The sequence below is a fragment of the Heterobasidion irregulare genome (genome assembly GCF_000320585.1).
Source record: "Heterobasidion irregulare TC 32-1 unplaced genomic scaffold scaffold_06, whole genome shotgun sequence".
Lineage (NCBI taxonomy): Eukaryota > Fungi > Basidiomycota > Agaricomycetes > Russulales > Bondarzewiaceae > Heterobasidion > Heterobasidion irregulare.
This window is the reverse complement of record NW_009258202.1, coordinates 300,205-314,195: the sequence shown is the minus strand read 5'-3', so window position 1 is coordinate 314,195 and position 13,991 is coordinate 300,205. Positions and strand designations below refer to the sequence as shown.

Genomic DNA, 13,991 nt, shown 5'->3' with positions numbered 1-13,991 from the left:
CGTCCAGATGGCGCGGAATACCCAAACAGACTAAGGCGAACCAAAGACAAACATGGAAATTGTGGCAGAGCAAATGGAGAGTCAGCAGAAGTACAACAGAGTTACAGCGATATCGAGGACAGCTTATGGATAGAATGCGACATCAATTATTTATCACTCGTCTGCTTGCTTGAATCGTTTCTCGATGACATCGTCATTGAGTGTGTACCCGTTGGTGGTGAATAATCGGGAGTGCAGGAATGGTGCCGTGTCAAAAATATCATGATCCTTTGCCTGGAAGTTATCAAGAATGAGTGTAAACAACAGATGGTAGACAGAAAGTCGTACCCGCTCATCGAGCTCTGAAACTTTAACTGTGATACGTTCTGGTTGCTCATGACGTTGCAACTGATGATATCGAGCCTTGTCTTTCACGATTCCTCCCAACAGGAAGGCCAGAAGCTCTTCATGATCTTTGGATTGAGTCAGATATTTCCGGAAGCCCTGTTGCAAAAAAAATCATGTTAGCAGGATTGTAGCATCATGCCGCGACCGGCGTACCCGTTGAAGCGTCTTCTTAATCGACATCTTTTGCGCATTGACGAAGCTCTCGACGGCTACAGATATAGCAAGGTCAATGTCGTCGGCGCGCACATATTCTCGTAGCGCCATTTTCGCGCTGGCCTCGGCCATGCGGATCATGCTCTCTAAATGGCGAACAGTTATAGGGAACGATCCTGTCGCCAGGGACTCGCGCCGCAAGTCTGCGAAGAGACGCGCGAGCTTCTCCTGGTCTAAATCGAACAGCTTCGGGCGAACCTTTTCACGCGCATACATGATATACTTGCGCAACAGGTCTTGGGGTATCAGCTTCAGAATGAGGTAGACTGAGCCATGTGAAACGACAGCAGAAAAAACCACACATACGTCCGCGTCCAAAGTCGTGCCAACATCCATCTCATCCTTCTCCGTCTCGAACTTTGGATGACTTCGCAAGTGACTCCCAACAACGAACCTCGCGAGCAGCTCGTCTTGCACAGGGTCAACTGTGTCCTTCACAACACACATGACGTCGAAACGCGACAGAATCGGCTCCGTGAGCTCAACGTTCTGCTGAAAGGGGATTGTGGGGTTGTATCGCCCACGAATAGGGTTGGCGGCAGCGACAATTGCGCAACGCGCCTGGAGTGTGGTGACAATGCCAGCCTTGGAAATGGAGATGGACTGCTGTTCCATAGCCTCATGTATCGACGTTCGATCTGCGTCGTTCATCTTGTCAAATTCATCAATCAAACAAGTCCCCTTGTCCGCCAACACTAGGGCACCGCCTTCAAGCGTCCACTCGCGTGTCACAGGGTCCTTGCGCACGCTTGCGGTCAGACCGACGGCGGACGCCCCTTGACCTGTGGCGAACACTGATCGATGGGCGGTCTTTTCGACGTATTTCAAGAATTGCGATTTCGCTGTTCCCGGATCACCCAGTAAAAGGACGTTGATATCACCGCGAATGCGATGCTTGCGATTGATATCCTTTGAGACACCACCGAAGAGGGAGAGAGCTAGGGCTGTTTTGATATCTTCATGGCCATAGATAGAGGGTGCGATGGACTTGACGATGCGCTTGCGAATGCGATCATCGCGCGCAAGAGCGCGGATTTCTTTCTCGTCTTCCTCTGTTAGACGGAATGCGGCAAAAAGGTCCTCCTTCTTGTTAATATGATTTGCTTCGATGATGGTGGAGAAGACGGGGAAGCCGTTCTTCGAATTCAGAGATGCATCGAAAGTGTTGCGGTAGACGCCGGTGACTTCCTATATATCGTATTAATCACTTGGATGGAAAAAATTATTGAATCAAACGCACGATTTCTTCTCCTGGCTTGGCCGAATCGATGAGATCCCACAAAAGGACAACTTCACGGTGTCGCGGTAAGCGACCAGGAGGGACGGAACCAGGCGACTCTTGCAAAGTCATTTTTTGATAATTTCGGTAGACAGTCTATGCAACCACCTGTATCAGTAAGAAAGAAAGAACATAAGTAAGCTAGCGCATACCTGTTCAGAATTCACCGTAAACGGTCCCTTGCTCTCGCAGTTCGCGCAGTAACTGATTCTAACCTCCTTCGTGGCGTCTTGGTAGAAGGGTCCTAAGACAGCACCGCATTTTCGGCAGTCAAATTTGACATACTTCAACTGGGGGAATACACCGCTTCGTCGCGTCACGACACCAGACACACGGACAAGGTTATTTAGATTGCTGCGGCGCAGGTCGCGTAGAGAGGAGCTCAGTGGGAGGTCGGTAATGCGAACGTGCACTTCCGCATGGATGCGTTCATAGCTAGGGTAATAAACGAGAATCGCACCCAGAGCGACCTCGTCAAAGATTTCGAGCATCGCGGTAGGGGAGTTAGTAAGAAAATATGCAAGGATAGGCTTGGAGAGGGCGAGGTGGAGATAAGAGACTTCCAAAGATTCGGAATTGTCTGATATGAATTTAGACCATGAGCCTTTGAATCGAGGGAGAAGAGCAAAACGTCCCCTCACTTTCGCCAAGGTTTCTGATGCGTTGTCCATATACTGAGGAGCCATGATCATCCACATAAGTCATGAGGAACTGTCGGAAATGCTTGACAATCGAACGTCGAACCCGGTCGTTGGCAATCCATTCCACGATGGACTTGGCTTTGATATCGCTGAGTTGCTCCAGAGGAATCTCCTAAAGTTTAAGTCAGTTTCTGAGGGAGTTTGGTAGATTAGAATGATACACATACATCCTCAATGCCCTCCATGTCATCAAGATCTCTGCGTTCGTCATAATTTCTGCGCGCCCGGCGTTTCATTCCTGAAAGCAAGCCATTTTCGTCATCATCCATCTCAGCGTCATCACTATCTAAAAATCGTGGTGCACGGCTTCTTGCAGCTGCACGAGCACCGGTTCGGCCACCACGTTCTAGGCGATCACGACGCGCCATTTTTGCATCAGCCGCTCTTCGTGCCGCAATAGACAGGCCTTCAAACTCTTCATCATCGTTCAAACCAGTATCGGAAAACGCATCGAGCTGTTGATTCGCTGCGTAATCACTGATAAATTTGAATTCAATAACAGAATATAGATGCTAGAAACCAAGACGCACTCTGCCATGTCTTGGCCAAAAAGATCTTCGCCTTCCTCGTCTTCTTCGTCATCAATATCCCGGACCGCATCACGCTCATCCATACTATCATCAGTATCAGAAAATGGCGCCGGGGGAGAGGATGGTGGCAAGGAGGATTGTGAATCACGACGTGCTACGATTGCCCGGCCAGGCGGAGAAGAGCTCGCTGGCAAATCAGGCGATCTGGCACGTTTTCCGCGATGGGATGTTCTCTGAGACTGCGTATATTCGTTTAAGATGAATTCTCGGAATAGACAACGAAATAACAAGACTGACCATAGCTTTTGAGTGGATGGGGGATGTAGACGACTGGGGAGACGCGAAGCGCGTTCATTATAGAATCGGAGCTTTGAAGCGTGTCAACTCCGCTCGAGTCAGCCACTTTGATACGGCTCTCCTCCTGCCAGTCAGTTGTCGTTCGAGACATGACCATCTCGAGCTTTTGTAAATCATTCGACCAGCGAGCCATGTAACTTTGAATGACCATCTAATTTTCATCTCAGAACCGTCATCCTTTTCGAAGAAAAAAAAATCTCAGTCGGACCGCTGCCAGGGAAGAGCTCATTCTAGTTTCAACCAATGCGGATTTATGTGTACGTTGCCGTCTTTGTTGAATCCAATTCTATCGACTAACCGACTGTTCTTATGGAATGCAGACTGAACAGCTGTGTGAACATTTCAAGTATCCATCTCCGAGGATCCGACGTCATTGGTGACCCCAATCGTGGAGAAGCAGATCTCGTTTGCAGGGGGTTTCTGATACCATGTCTGGACTAGTTATGCATTTGTATCCAGCTGCACAGTGCTGTTGGATGAAATTAAAATTTTCTGTGGAACATTTGACACGCTTCTTTGCCGTCTAGGTCTCATTCCCCCCTCCGCTCATTCGAGTATCCATTACGTCCCTTCCACATGTTTATTCTCTTCACTCTATACCTGACATCAGTGCCGTTGATCCATTATGCTCTCGCCTCCTCTCCCATGCTTGGGAGTCCTTGCACGACCGCGCACGACCACCTCGACCCCCACACCCGCGCTTTGCTAACTTCATGTGATGCCCAGACTGTTTGCTCCGCACCCCTTAACGGGACATGCCGTGCTCGATCGTGTAGGCGCGACACGTTTGCATTCGGATACGCATCCGACGATCCTATACCCCCACTCTGTCCATCAGACAGCTTCTGTCCTGATGAAGGGGATGAATGCCGCTCCCTCGTTACTCCAGGCCAGGGATGTCAGTTCAATAGAGACGATCAGTGTGCGCCACCGGAAGATCCAGACCCTGCTATTGAACTGTCGGACCCGCAAAATAATAAAGGCGCTATTTGTGTCAAGTCCGTATGCATGTACGTCCTCTTCTGGTCTTCCGACTGGTATAGGGAATATATGACGTCTATTTTTACTCGCGTGTCTAGGTACGCCAACGTGACGGCGGGACAATCCTGCGTTTACGAGCTCACAGGTTATACAACAGCCGATCATGATGGACAGGACTCCACAAACATCATTGTTCGCGATAATTGTCGTACAGCAGAGCTCTTCTGCGATACTTCAACAAGTCTCTGTGTCCCGGTGAAGGAGATCGGCCAGCAATGCCAATATGACCGAGATTGCCGTTCGGTGAGTTAGCTACTTCCAGCCTGTTGCATCAACTAAGCCGCCTTCGCCTTCCATATCCTTTGCGCTTTTGTGTGGACATGTCCGCAGTACACCTGTCTCAATAACGCTTGCGCGAGCTCTTCTGATGCACCAGTCGACGTGGCAATCTGGCAGTATATCGTCACATGCATCTCAATTATTGCAGGCACGTTTATCCCGTAAAGGATATTCCTTTGGTCTCATTTTTCTCCTCCAGCGATGATTACCACCTGCGTCATGTTAACGCTCATGCATAAGCGAAATCGCGTGGAAAGTTACAATGAGACGAGGGATTACTGTTACGAACAGATAACGTCCGTCTCTGCCCTTGTTCTCGAGTTGCCTTCAGGGCTCATACGTGTTTGACTGACGTGATCAATGTCCGGATCTGGTTGACAGTCTTCGTCGCCGCATCATGGCGTTGCAGCATGGTGGCGTCGCTCTTGATCGTCGGCATTAACTTGCCCAATTCGATTGAATGTGCGGGAATGGCAGTGTGGCTACCGGTATTATTCTACGTGTTCTCTCGATCGCCCAAACGCGGCATCATGCATCAAATATCCTGGCATTCTACTCCAATACGAGATAGTCTCTATTCCTAAGCTCGTTGTAACCCCAGGGAACAACTTTTGCACACCGGACTTTTTCTGGCCCCATCACAGTTCAGAACCGAACTGAGCATCATCAGACCAACGAGATGATCAGCGCCCAGCTCCTTCGGGTTCAATGAGGCGTCTATATCTGAGTCTGCGAAAAAGGTCAGGGACCAGTCTATTCAGCAGACGGCCATCATTCATGTCGAATTGTAAGTGCCTATTTCGGTACATTTGGGCTGAATATCTCCTAGTAGGGAGGCTCTTCACGGAGTTTAGGAGCAATATGAAGCGTTTGTCTTCGGTGTTGTTCTTGGCACTAATTCGACAAAGCTTACAAAGATGAGCATCGCTTGGTGGCGTTCCGATGCCCCTTAGAACTAAACAGCCGGTTTCACTTCTCAGGGCCCACTGGTACTCTCACATGTTCAGATTTGGTCGATTACAGGAAAGCATCGAACCCTCTGCGGTTGGATTTTAATAGATGTTGGGTGAACCGAGGATCGGCTCGACATGTCATCCCAGCATATTTTTAGTTCACGGTGATGTCCATATTGCTTGGATTAAAGTGCTCTGATTGCTTTTATCGAGGTTGAATGCCGCATAAAAAGCTTGACGTTCGGATACAAGGTCTCATCCAATCCGTTCCACACAATGCCCAGTGATTCTACCACCACCTTCGACATAGGCATTCTCATTCAATGGCAGTCCGCAGAGACAACTTCTATCATTTGTCTTCCTCTGCTCAACGACAATTCGAAGCTGTCGTGGTCTCTTTGTGGTTGTCGGACGCTGCTGATACAGAACTTTGCTTATGTTGTTGCGGCATCAATTTCTCCTAACCTCACAAACCAAGATTCCACGCAATATTCTCTCATCCAGTCTCAGAAAAAGACTGATCCCTTTGGTGTTGCTCAAGTGCGGAGTACTAAACCACGAGGTGTTCTACGAGTCTTCGCCATGTCTCCCGGTTCCCAAGTTTTTGCGGTGCACACTACGCTTCCAGACCTATCCTACCTCAGTCAGTTGTTCAGCGTCATCGCTGTGGTTAGCATGGACCAAGCGCACACTGGCAGTGACCGGAAAATGTTGCCTTCGATCGATGGCCAGCTGACGTCCACAATAAATCTTGATAGCCTTGCGTTTTCCACCGCGGACAACAGGATCATTTGTTCCAATCCGGAGTGTCGGGTTGTCAACTTGTTCCGTCGTTTTACCAACGATGCCATCAAGCGCGCGAGAGGTTTTTTGGAAGCTCGGGCTGGGGACTTAGATTCCGTGACAAGCACTGGCCTTGTTATTGGTGATAATTTCGCCCAACTGCTCATACTGGAGGCCACGAATCGAAGGTTCGATTTTTTTTGTTGCCCAGCTCGTGTTATCGCTCACTAGTATCTGCACTCAGATCTCTAGTCAATTTCGTTGACCAACCTAGAAAATGGAATTTCTTTCGAGGTACGCATCACGAATGGCAAATCTCTGACTGTTGAATATAAATTTGTGCAACAGGGAAGCCTATACTTGCTCCCGAAGACTTTCCTGCAGACTTTGATACCACATCGATTGCAATGACAGTGCTCGAGCGCGATGATGACTTGGCAAACTCTGTCATGGATGATATGCTACAATATCGTGACCAAAATGGAGTTCTGTTGGTGCGAACGCTATTTTCTCTGCTTCTTACGCTTTAAATGAACATATTCTGCCAATATAGACATACTTCGATCACAGTCGCCCAAGACAAGATCCTGTTGTCTGCATCAACGCCCTTAGCTTTTTCTACTCCCGAAACCGCGGCTCAGACCTCAAGCAGACGTTGTGCTGGGTGCACGATATCCTCCTCCATCGATCATACGCCAACGGGACACGATATTATGAGACAGCCGAGTGCTTCTTATACTTCCTCAGCCGCCTTCTTGTCACTGCTCGTGACGAAGATACACGCGCCCTTTTAGAACCGCCCTTGAAGGAACGGCTGAAGGAGCGCATAGGAGCACCCGGTGATGCAACCGCTCTGTCCATGCGAATTATGGCATGTGCCAATGTGGGCCTACAGGACCGGGTTGACGCGGAACGTCTTTTGCTATTGCAGAGCGATGACGGTGGATGGGATTTGGGATGGATTTATAAATACGGATCAACAGGCATAAAGCTCGGCAATCGCGGACTGACTACAGCCCTAGCGATCAACGCCATACAGGCTTCCTACAGCTATCTCGACTGGAGGATTCACCTGTAAAAGCAACGGCACGTACCTAGCTTTTCCTTCTCTGCACGTTGATGTGATATATCGTCATGTAACAAATCGAATTGTACGTATCCAGTGAGGATAAGCAAGGAACGTGAGTGAAGAGCAATGAGTATTTTGAGACCATACCAGAGGACAATTTTCGTCAACAAAACACAAGAGAATGGCCGCCGCTAACCAGGAATTAATGACCAAGTTGTTTTCAAGCCCGCTAGTGTCCGATAAAATACAATAATGCCCTTATAATCCCTTGTCGGATCCATAGCGATCGTTAATTAAAACAGGTCGCGGAGGTTCAATTGGTGCTCCTAAGGATCCGGGGAGCAAAAAAACCTCTTCCTCTCCAAAGCTTCACCGATGGCCGTTAAAGTATGCAAGAACTAAAAATTCTGTACGAACTCGGCTCTTTGGAATCCGTAGTACGCTCCATCGAGCTCACAGAACCACGTCCGCATATACCGATACTAACACAATAAGTATCACTGTCCCTACGAGAGACCGGTGAGTGTCGCGACTGCTTTCAATAAACGCAGGTGTTTGAATCTCGTTCTGGTGGACGACAGGCTTCGTGACGTCGAAGATTGAGAAGGCTACGAGCAACGACATATTTTGGTGCTGGCATCACTGGCCCCACGACTGGTACTTTGGTATCTTTCCTTCATCAAGATTTGCGAAACTGGACGAATACAGATAAGCGGATCTGCGATTTCTCTCGACAATACGCGCCGAATCCTGCCAAAGAGCCACTTCCATCGTTGGAGAACATGGGTATGTTTGACACAATTTTGACCGTGTTCGCTCGGTGTCTGGTGCAGCTGATTTCGTATCAAACCCAGATACTTGATTCTTTGCTCGGTCGCTTACTCGCCCGCTTTTAGCTGCACGGAAACATTCCTACCCTGCCTTCTTTCGACACATCTTTAGATCACGTGAAATGGTCGCATAGAGAGAGCCCATTCGTTGAACTATGTCTCGCCAAAGTCTGCTAGTAACTATTTCAACAGCTTGGTAAAAACCTGGTCGGAAGGAGAAACAATACTCCGGTCCTCGGATGGCTAGATTTCGTATCATCGGGTGATAGACACCACTCTATGGGACGAGAAGCTCGATCTCAGCGACGTTGATATGGATGTGACACAGCACGCACTTGGGACGTCCTATCTCCGACGCTTGATACATACTCGTGGAAGGCTTCCATAACATGAACGGCAACCAGGATCTTCAGCATAATATCTATGCACTCACACCGTTGTGGCATTTTCCAAGCTATTATATTTCATCGATTTCCTCGCCGGAGCGATCCTCTCCTTCCACATCAACTTCTCTCCGATATCACTGTGTCTACCTGTTTCTCATTGGAACTTCGTCTCCATCGCTTCCATAACCCGTATGCATAGCCGTCACTCGCCACACCTGCTCCGTTAAGCTGCTCCTGATGCTGTTGGCGAAGATGCACGTCCGGGTCGCACAGGAGTACCACGATACGCAAGAAAGCCCCTAGGTACAGTGTCGCCCTACAGTGTCCCAACCCAGCGAAGTTCAGCAATGAGTGGCACATATAGCAAAGCGGGCACCTACACAAGAGTCCATCCGAGCCCCATCATCGCTGCGAACGCACCAGGATTGTGACTACGAGCAGAGTCCGCGCGTTGGCGTTCGAGGACAACCTCAATGAAGGCTGTCGTTCCGAGCGCGGCGAGCAGCAGACGCGTCGCCGCTCCAAGGAACAAACCCCAGATGCCCTTGCCTGCCTCCGCCCCGTACCTATCTGGATCTGAACTCGTTCGCCCCGCGAATTCCTTCGCCTGTACGCTCATAGGCGTGCCATCCGACTGGGATTCTGATTCCACGGCAGAGTCTGGATCGTGTTCGTCGCTGGAGCACCAAGTGCTTATTATGCTGAGCAGACCCAGGAGGGCCGCAAGCGCGCAGAACGTGAGCGCAAGGGCGCGCGCGCGCGATTCTCCTTGTGGGAATGAAATCACGCTGAACTCCCCAGTCTCCGCGGCGGCGATGGGCAGCAGCTGCGCTGAAGGAAATATACCGTCCGGTGCGTCGGGGGCGGCGTTTGGGGGCGTTGTGTTGTTGAGTAGGGGCGAGGCTGGGGAATGGGGACTCGATGTGGGGGCGGCGGGATGCGGGGATGAGTACGCGTCAAGAGTAGCCACGAGGAGTGGAACGCAGAGGGCGATGCGGACGGGGATGATGATCGAGCAGCATGCTGCGCGGATTCTGAGGACGCCGGGTGCCATAGTCGGCGATGGATGTAGGTGTGGATACGTTGGGAATAGGATGGGGGTGCACAGTAGTTGAGGACTAGAGACGGCGGTCGCCTTGGACTCATTCATATGTTGCGCGCAGGCCGCTTGTTCGGCTCGTCTGCGCGCAAACCGAATGTGAAGAACATCTATATCCCGAACGGGCGAACGCACGTCGCTCGACTCCACCGACTATGTCCCAATCTAGTTACAACCCGCCGATCCATTTGGCCGACGCCTCCAAAGCCTCCGTCCTTTCGGGCTCGTGGAAAAACAAACCGACAAAGTCATGCGTTCCCTCCGGTTGCTCCAAGTGTGTGACCTGGCCTTCCCCGGTCCCAACTCCCATATCCCTGGCCATCCTCCTCACCAGGATCCGTATCTGATCCCGAAACATCTCCGCACCCCCAGATACCACCAGCGTACGTGGGAACCCAACAAACGACACCTCCTCCTCCGCGTCCTCGTCGGCATCGTCGCATGCTGGCGAAATGTACCGGTTCCGAAGGCCTTCTGGGCTCAGCAGCGGGCCGAGAAACGCGGTGCGAACGTACAGTGCGCTTGGATGGCTGTGCGCGAGAAGGTAGTCCGAGTCGTAGTTGGCGAACGGCGACCCGCCCGCGAACACGTCCGACCCCGACAAGTCGGCCCACGGCGAAAACAAGAGCATCCCCCCGGGCGGCGGGGGCATCATCTCCTCGTCCTTCTCCCCGTCGGCCACCCAGCCCGCGTTCTCAACGAGGTACCGGACGAGCGCGAGCGCGAGGTTCCCGCCGGCAGAGTCTCCCGCGACCACCACGTCCTCCGCTCGGAACCCGACCTCCCGCACGAGGTAGAGGTAGCCCGCGAGCGCGTCGAGCAGGGCCGCCGGGAACGCGTGCTGCGGCTCGTCCGGCGCCGCGACCGACAGCCTGTACTCCACCGCGAACCCGCGCCACATGCGCACGCGCGTGCGCCTGCAGTGCGCGAGCAGGCTGTGCGTGATGGTCGCGATCGGGTCCTTGGGGCTCGCGGAGAGCCGGATGTAGCCGCCGCCGTGCAGCATGTACAGCACCTTCTCGCCGGGCGCCGCGCGCGCGCCCACGGCGGCTTTGGGCGTGAGCGCGCCGGTGTCGAGGGCGGAGGTCCAGTAGCCTGGGATGCTTGTGGGCGCGACGCGTGCGTTGGATGCCCAGGCGCGTATCTGCGGGGTCAGGGCTGACTGGGGTGCGGGGGAGAGCCAGACGTGGTCGAGGGAGTCGGGGGCGACGGTCAGGTGGTCGCCGAGGCGTTGAAGATGACCGATCCTGGCGCATGGGAGAAGAAGGGGGTCGATCTTTTAGGAGGATAGAGGTGAAACGGCACTGCACGAGACGCACCGCGCGGTCGTGAGCGTTATTCGGCGGAGGACCTGCACCCACACGACACGGCTGAGAGACCATGCCGGACGCGCGCGCCAGGACGGGCGGGCGTTCAATACGAGCCAGAAGGGGATGCGGAGGAGGAGCGTCGTGAGGAGCTCGTAGAGGATATACAGCGCCTTGAGAGGCTGGCGCTGGAACGCGTGGACCTGATTCATTGAGGATCCCAGTGGGGTGACGTGGTGGGTGGCCATGTCGCCCTCGCTCGGGGGAGGTTAAATCTTGATTTCGGAGACAGGTTCAATGGAAACGGGCAGAGCGCAGGCGAAGAGTCGGAGGCGCGGAGCGGCTGGCACATGATTTTCAGGCATGTCTGGGACGTGGACGTGGATCGTTGACGGCGTCTCGAGTGTGTTGCTCGTTTGTTTGGGGAGGAACGATGACATTCCCGGGGAACATGGGGGGCATTACGACACCGTCCCAGGCATGTCGGTTGTGCACGACGCGTAGTCTGTATGCGCGCGCGAATAAAAAAGGCATTGCATGCATCGAACACGCAAGTCGACGACGAGATACCGCGCATGAATCAACAGAAGCACTGACCGCGCCGTGCGAACCGCAATCGACTCCAGCGCGTACACCTGCGAAACAATCCACAGCGCCGAGCCACGTTCCGCGGTCGTTCACATTCGAGCGACCAGAGGGCGGACGGGGGACAATCCGAGCCCCGTGCCGATGCACACGCAGACCTTCCAAGCGCATGTGCGTCGGCTCGTTCATGCTCCCCACCGCGCTCTAGTACTGCCTCACAGCAGTATCCTGGACTCGGAGCTGAACCGGCTAACGGCGCGGCCCCCGGCGCTCCCGCAGGCTCGCGGATCTCACTCACGCGCGGCATCCGCCCGCCACGACCGAGAGCCGAGGCACGCCTCCGTCCACAGCGCCACGCCGCCCACGCCGCCCACATGCGACTGGATTCAAAAGACCATACACAACCTAAACGCACGACCTAAACGCACGACCTAAACGCACGACCTAAACAGCCTCAATACATACATACATACATACATACACACATACATACATACGCGCCGTCCGCGAACGGCTCTATCCGGTGCGCCCGCGCGCCCCCGCACGCTCGCGCTCACGCTCACGCCCACACCCGCCCCTCCACGCGCACCCCCGCCCGGAAGCCCCCAACGCGCGGCGCGACGCCCACCTTCGCATCGCGCCGCTCAACGAGGCCCAGCCGCGCCCAGAACGCGCGCGCCCCCGCGTCCGCGTCCGCATCTGCATCTGCACCCTCACTCTCGCCCTCGCCCTCGCCCTCGCCCTCGCCCTCTGCGTCGAACGCTGCGAGGTGCGCGATCACGAGCATCCCCGCTTTACCAGCGCGCTCTCCGCCGTCCCCTCCCTCTCCACCGCCTTCGTCCGACCCCGCTCCCAAAGCAAAATACGACCCCCCAGCCCCAGCCCCAGCCCCAGCCCCAGCAGCACGCGCATACGCATACGCATGCGCATGCGGCACGAGCGCAGACAGCGCCGCCTGCGCGCGGAGCGCGCGCACGGCGGCGCGCACGAGGCGGGTGGCGAGGCGGTGGCGGCGGTGGGTGGGGGCGACGCCGAGGGTGAGGATGTGGGCTTCGAGGGCGGGGGCGGGGGCGGGGGCGGTCTGGGTAGCGGGGTGGGAGGGCGGTTTGGAGAGGGCGAGGTCGTTTGTGGGTGTGTGGAGGGCTGCGGAGATGAATGCTACGGGGGCGGGGGCGGGGGCGGGGGCTGCGGAGTTGGAGGAGGAGGTGGTGGGGACGGCGACGAGGCAGAGGCGGGTGGGGTGCACGAGGAGCTGGTGGAAGAAGGCGGGCGGGAGGGGGTGCGGGACGAGTGTGCGCTGGGGGCGGGGGCGGGGTGAGTACGAGCACGCGCGTACGCGGGGGCAGGCAGATGGCGGCGGCGACGGCGGCGATGCCGGGGCGGGATGGAAGGGAAGGGAAGGGGGAGAGGGAGAGGGAGAGGACAAGGGAGAGGGAAGGGAGAGGGGAGGAGAGACTTACGTGGAGCTGGCGCACGGCGGGGATGTCGGCGGAGGAGAGGTGGCGGATGATGTACGCCGCGTCTGCGTCTGCGTCTGCGTCTGCGTCGACGGAGACGGGGGAGTAGAGGGGCGAGGGCGGGGCGGAGTCGGCCATGGTGCGCTCGTGCAGACGGGTGACCGCGCGCGACGTCGGTGGGGGAACGCGGGGGTGAGGGTGTGTGTGCGGGGGTGGGGCCAGAGGGAGGAAGGGCCCGCGCTCACAGGCCTGATATATACCCCATCCAAAAGAAAAGGAAAGAAAAGGAAAAGAACAGAAAAGGAAAAGACACTTACATACGCAACGGACCCAGGCCTCACGACTCACGTACGCAGTGACGCAGATGCAGACGCAGACACAAGCGCGCGCGCGCGAGTGTATGAGCAATGATGCGATAACTGGGGAGTGAGCGAGTGAGTGAGGGTGGGGGGGCGTCCCGGGCGCGGGGAGCCGTCATCTTCCGCGTCCGGTGGATTAATTGATGATAAGTTGTGACAGATGGACCGGGTAGATAGACGGGCTGTCGCCTCGCCCAGGCTTGGACTCAGCGGGGCCATTAGTGTGCGTGGGATGGGCGTAGCGTGGGTGGTGGGCGCGCGCTTGGCATGGCCTGGAACTTTAGAGGACGGGGGGGAGGACGGGAGGGACGGGGGTGGGAGCGGGCGTCACGGGCGGTAGGACACAGGCTGGGCTGGGAAGGCTGACGGGGTCGGT

At 54.7% G+C, this 13,991-nt stretch overlaps 7 protein-coding genes across 7 annotated transcripts; 3 read left to right on the top strand and 4 right to left on the bottom strand.

Moving 5' to 3' along the window:
* Positions 1 to 32: 32 nt before the first annotated feature.
* Positions 33 to 3,348, bottom strand: HETIRDRAFT_384857 (uncharacterized protein). The gene is made up of 9 exons (XM_009548806.1): positions 3,111 to 3,348; positions 2,748 to 3,057; positions 2,521 to 2,692; positions 2,032 to 2,459; positions 1,841 to 1,975; positions 907 to 1,788; positions 541 to 849; positions 328 to 483; positions 33 to 273 (listed from the first exon to the last, which is right to left on the bottom strand). Exons 1-9 carry the CDS (start codon positions 3,191 to 3,193, stop codon positions 154 to 156), a joined length of 2,595 nt encoding a protein of 864 aa, XP_009547101.1. The 5' UTR covers positions 3,194 to 3,348; the 3' UTR covers positions 33 to 153.
* A 695-nt stretch (positions 3,349 to 4,043) lies between these two features.
* On the top strand, positions 4,044 to 5,740 carry HETIRDRAFT_122960 (uncharacterized protein; the record flags this gene model as incomplete). The annotated part of the gene is made up of 4 exons (XM_009548805.1): positions 4,044 to 4,751; positions 4,839 to 4,935; positions 4,987 to 5,099; positions 5,705 to 5,740. The coding sequence occupies 4 exons, from the start codon at positions 4,044 to 4,046 to the stop codon at positions 5,738 to 5,740; spliced, it is 954 nt and encodes a 317-aa protein (XP_009547100.1).
* Positions 5,741 to 6,568: 828 nt separating this feature from the next.
* Positions 6,569 to 7,565, top strand: HETIRDRAFT_227973 (uncharacterized protein; the record flags this gene model as incomplete). The annotated part of the gene is made up of 4 exons (XM_009548804.1): positions 6,569 to 6,711; positions 6,768 to 6,817; positions 6,872 to 7,017; positions 7,077 to 7,565. Coding segments are annotated over 4 exons (828 nt in total), but the record flags the coding sequence as incomplete, so codon positions are not given.
* Positions 7,566 to 8,925: 1,360 nt separating this feature from the next.
* HETIRDRAFT_101506 (uncharacterized protein) lies at positions 8,926 to 9,862 on the bottom strand (the record flags this gene model as incomplete). Its single annotated transcript, XM_009548803.1, has 2 exons — positions 8,926 to 9,124; positions 9,189 to 9,862. 2 exons carry the CDS (start codon positions 9,860 to 9,862, stop codon positions 8,926 to 8,928), a joined length of 873 nt encoding a protein of 290 aa, XP_009547098.1.
* Positions 9,863 to 10,076: 214 nt separating this feature from the next.
* On the bottom strand, positions 10,077 to 10,913 carry HETIRDRAFT_169093 (Esterase/lipase/thioesterase; the record flags this gene model as incomplete). Its single annotated transcript, XM_009548802.1, has 1 exon — positions 10,077 to 10,913. The coding sequence occupies one exon, from the start codon at positions 10,911 to 10,913 to the stop codon at positions 10,077 to 10,079; it is 837 nt and encodes a 278-aa protein (XP_009547097.1).
* A 664-nt stretch (positions 10,914 to 11,577) lies between these two features.
* Positions 11,578 to 12,221, top strand: HETIRDRAFT_101504 (uncharacterized protein; the record flags this gene model as incomplete). The annotated part of the gene is made up of 3 exons (XM_009548801.1): positions 11,578 to 11,717; positions 11,841 to 11,970; positions 12,024 to 12,221. 3 exons carry the CDS (start codon positions 11,578 to 11,580, stop codon positions 12,219 to 12,221), a joined length of 468 nt encoding a protein of 155 aa, XP_009547096.1.
* Positions 12,222 to 12,224: 3 nt separating this feature from the next.
* HETIRDRAFT_440296 (uncharacterized protein) lies at positions 12,225 to 13,569 on the bottom strand. Its single transcript, XM_009548800.1, has 2 exons — positions 13,260 to 13,569; positions 12,225 to 13,096 (listed from the first exon to the last, which is right to left on the bottom strand). The coding sequence occupies exons 1-2, from the start codon at positions 13,392 to 13,394 to the stop codon at positions 12,359 to 12,361; spliced, it is 873 nt and encodes a 290-aa protein (XP_009547095.1). The 5' UTR covers positions 13,395 to 13,569; the 3' UTR covers positions 12,225 to 12,358.
* Between the last annotated feature and the right edge of the window lie 422 nt (positions 13,570 to 13,991).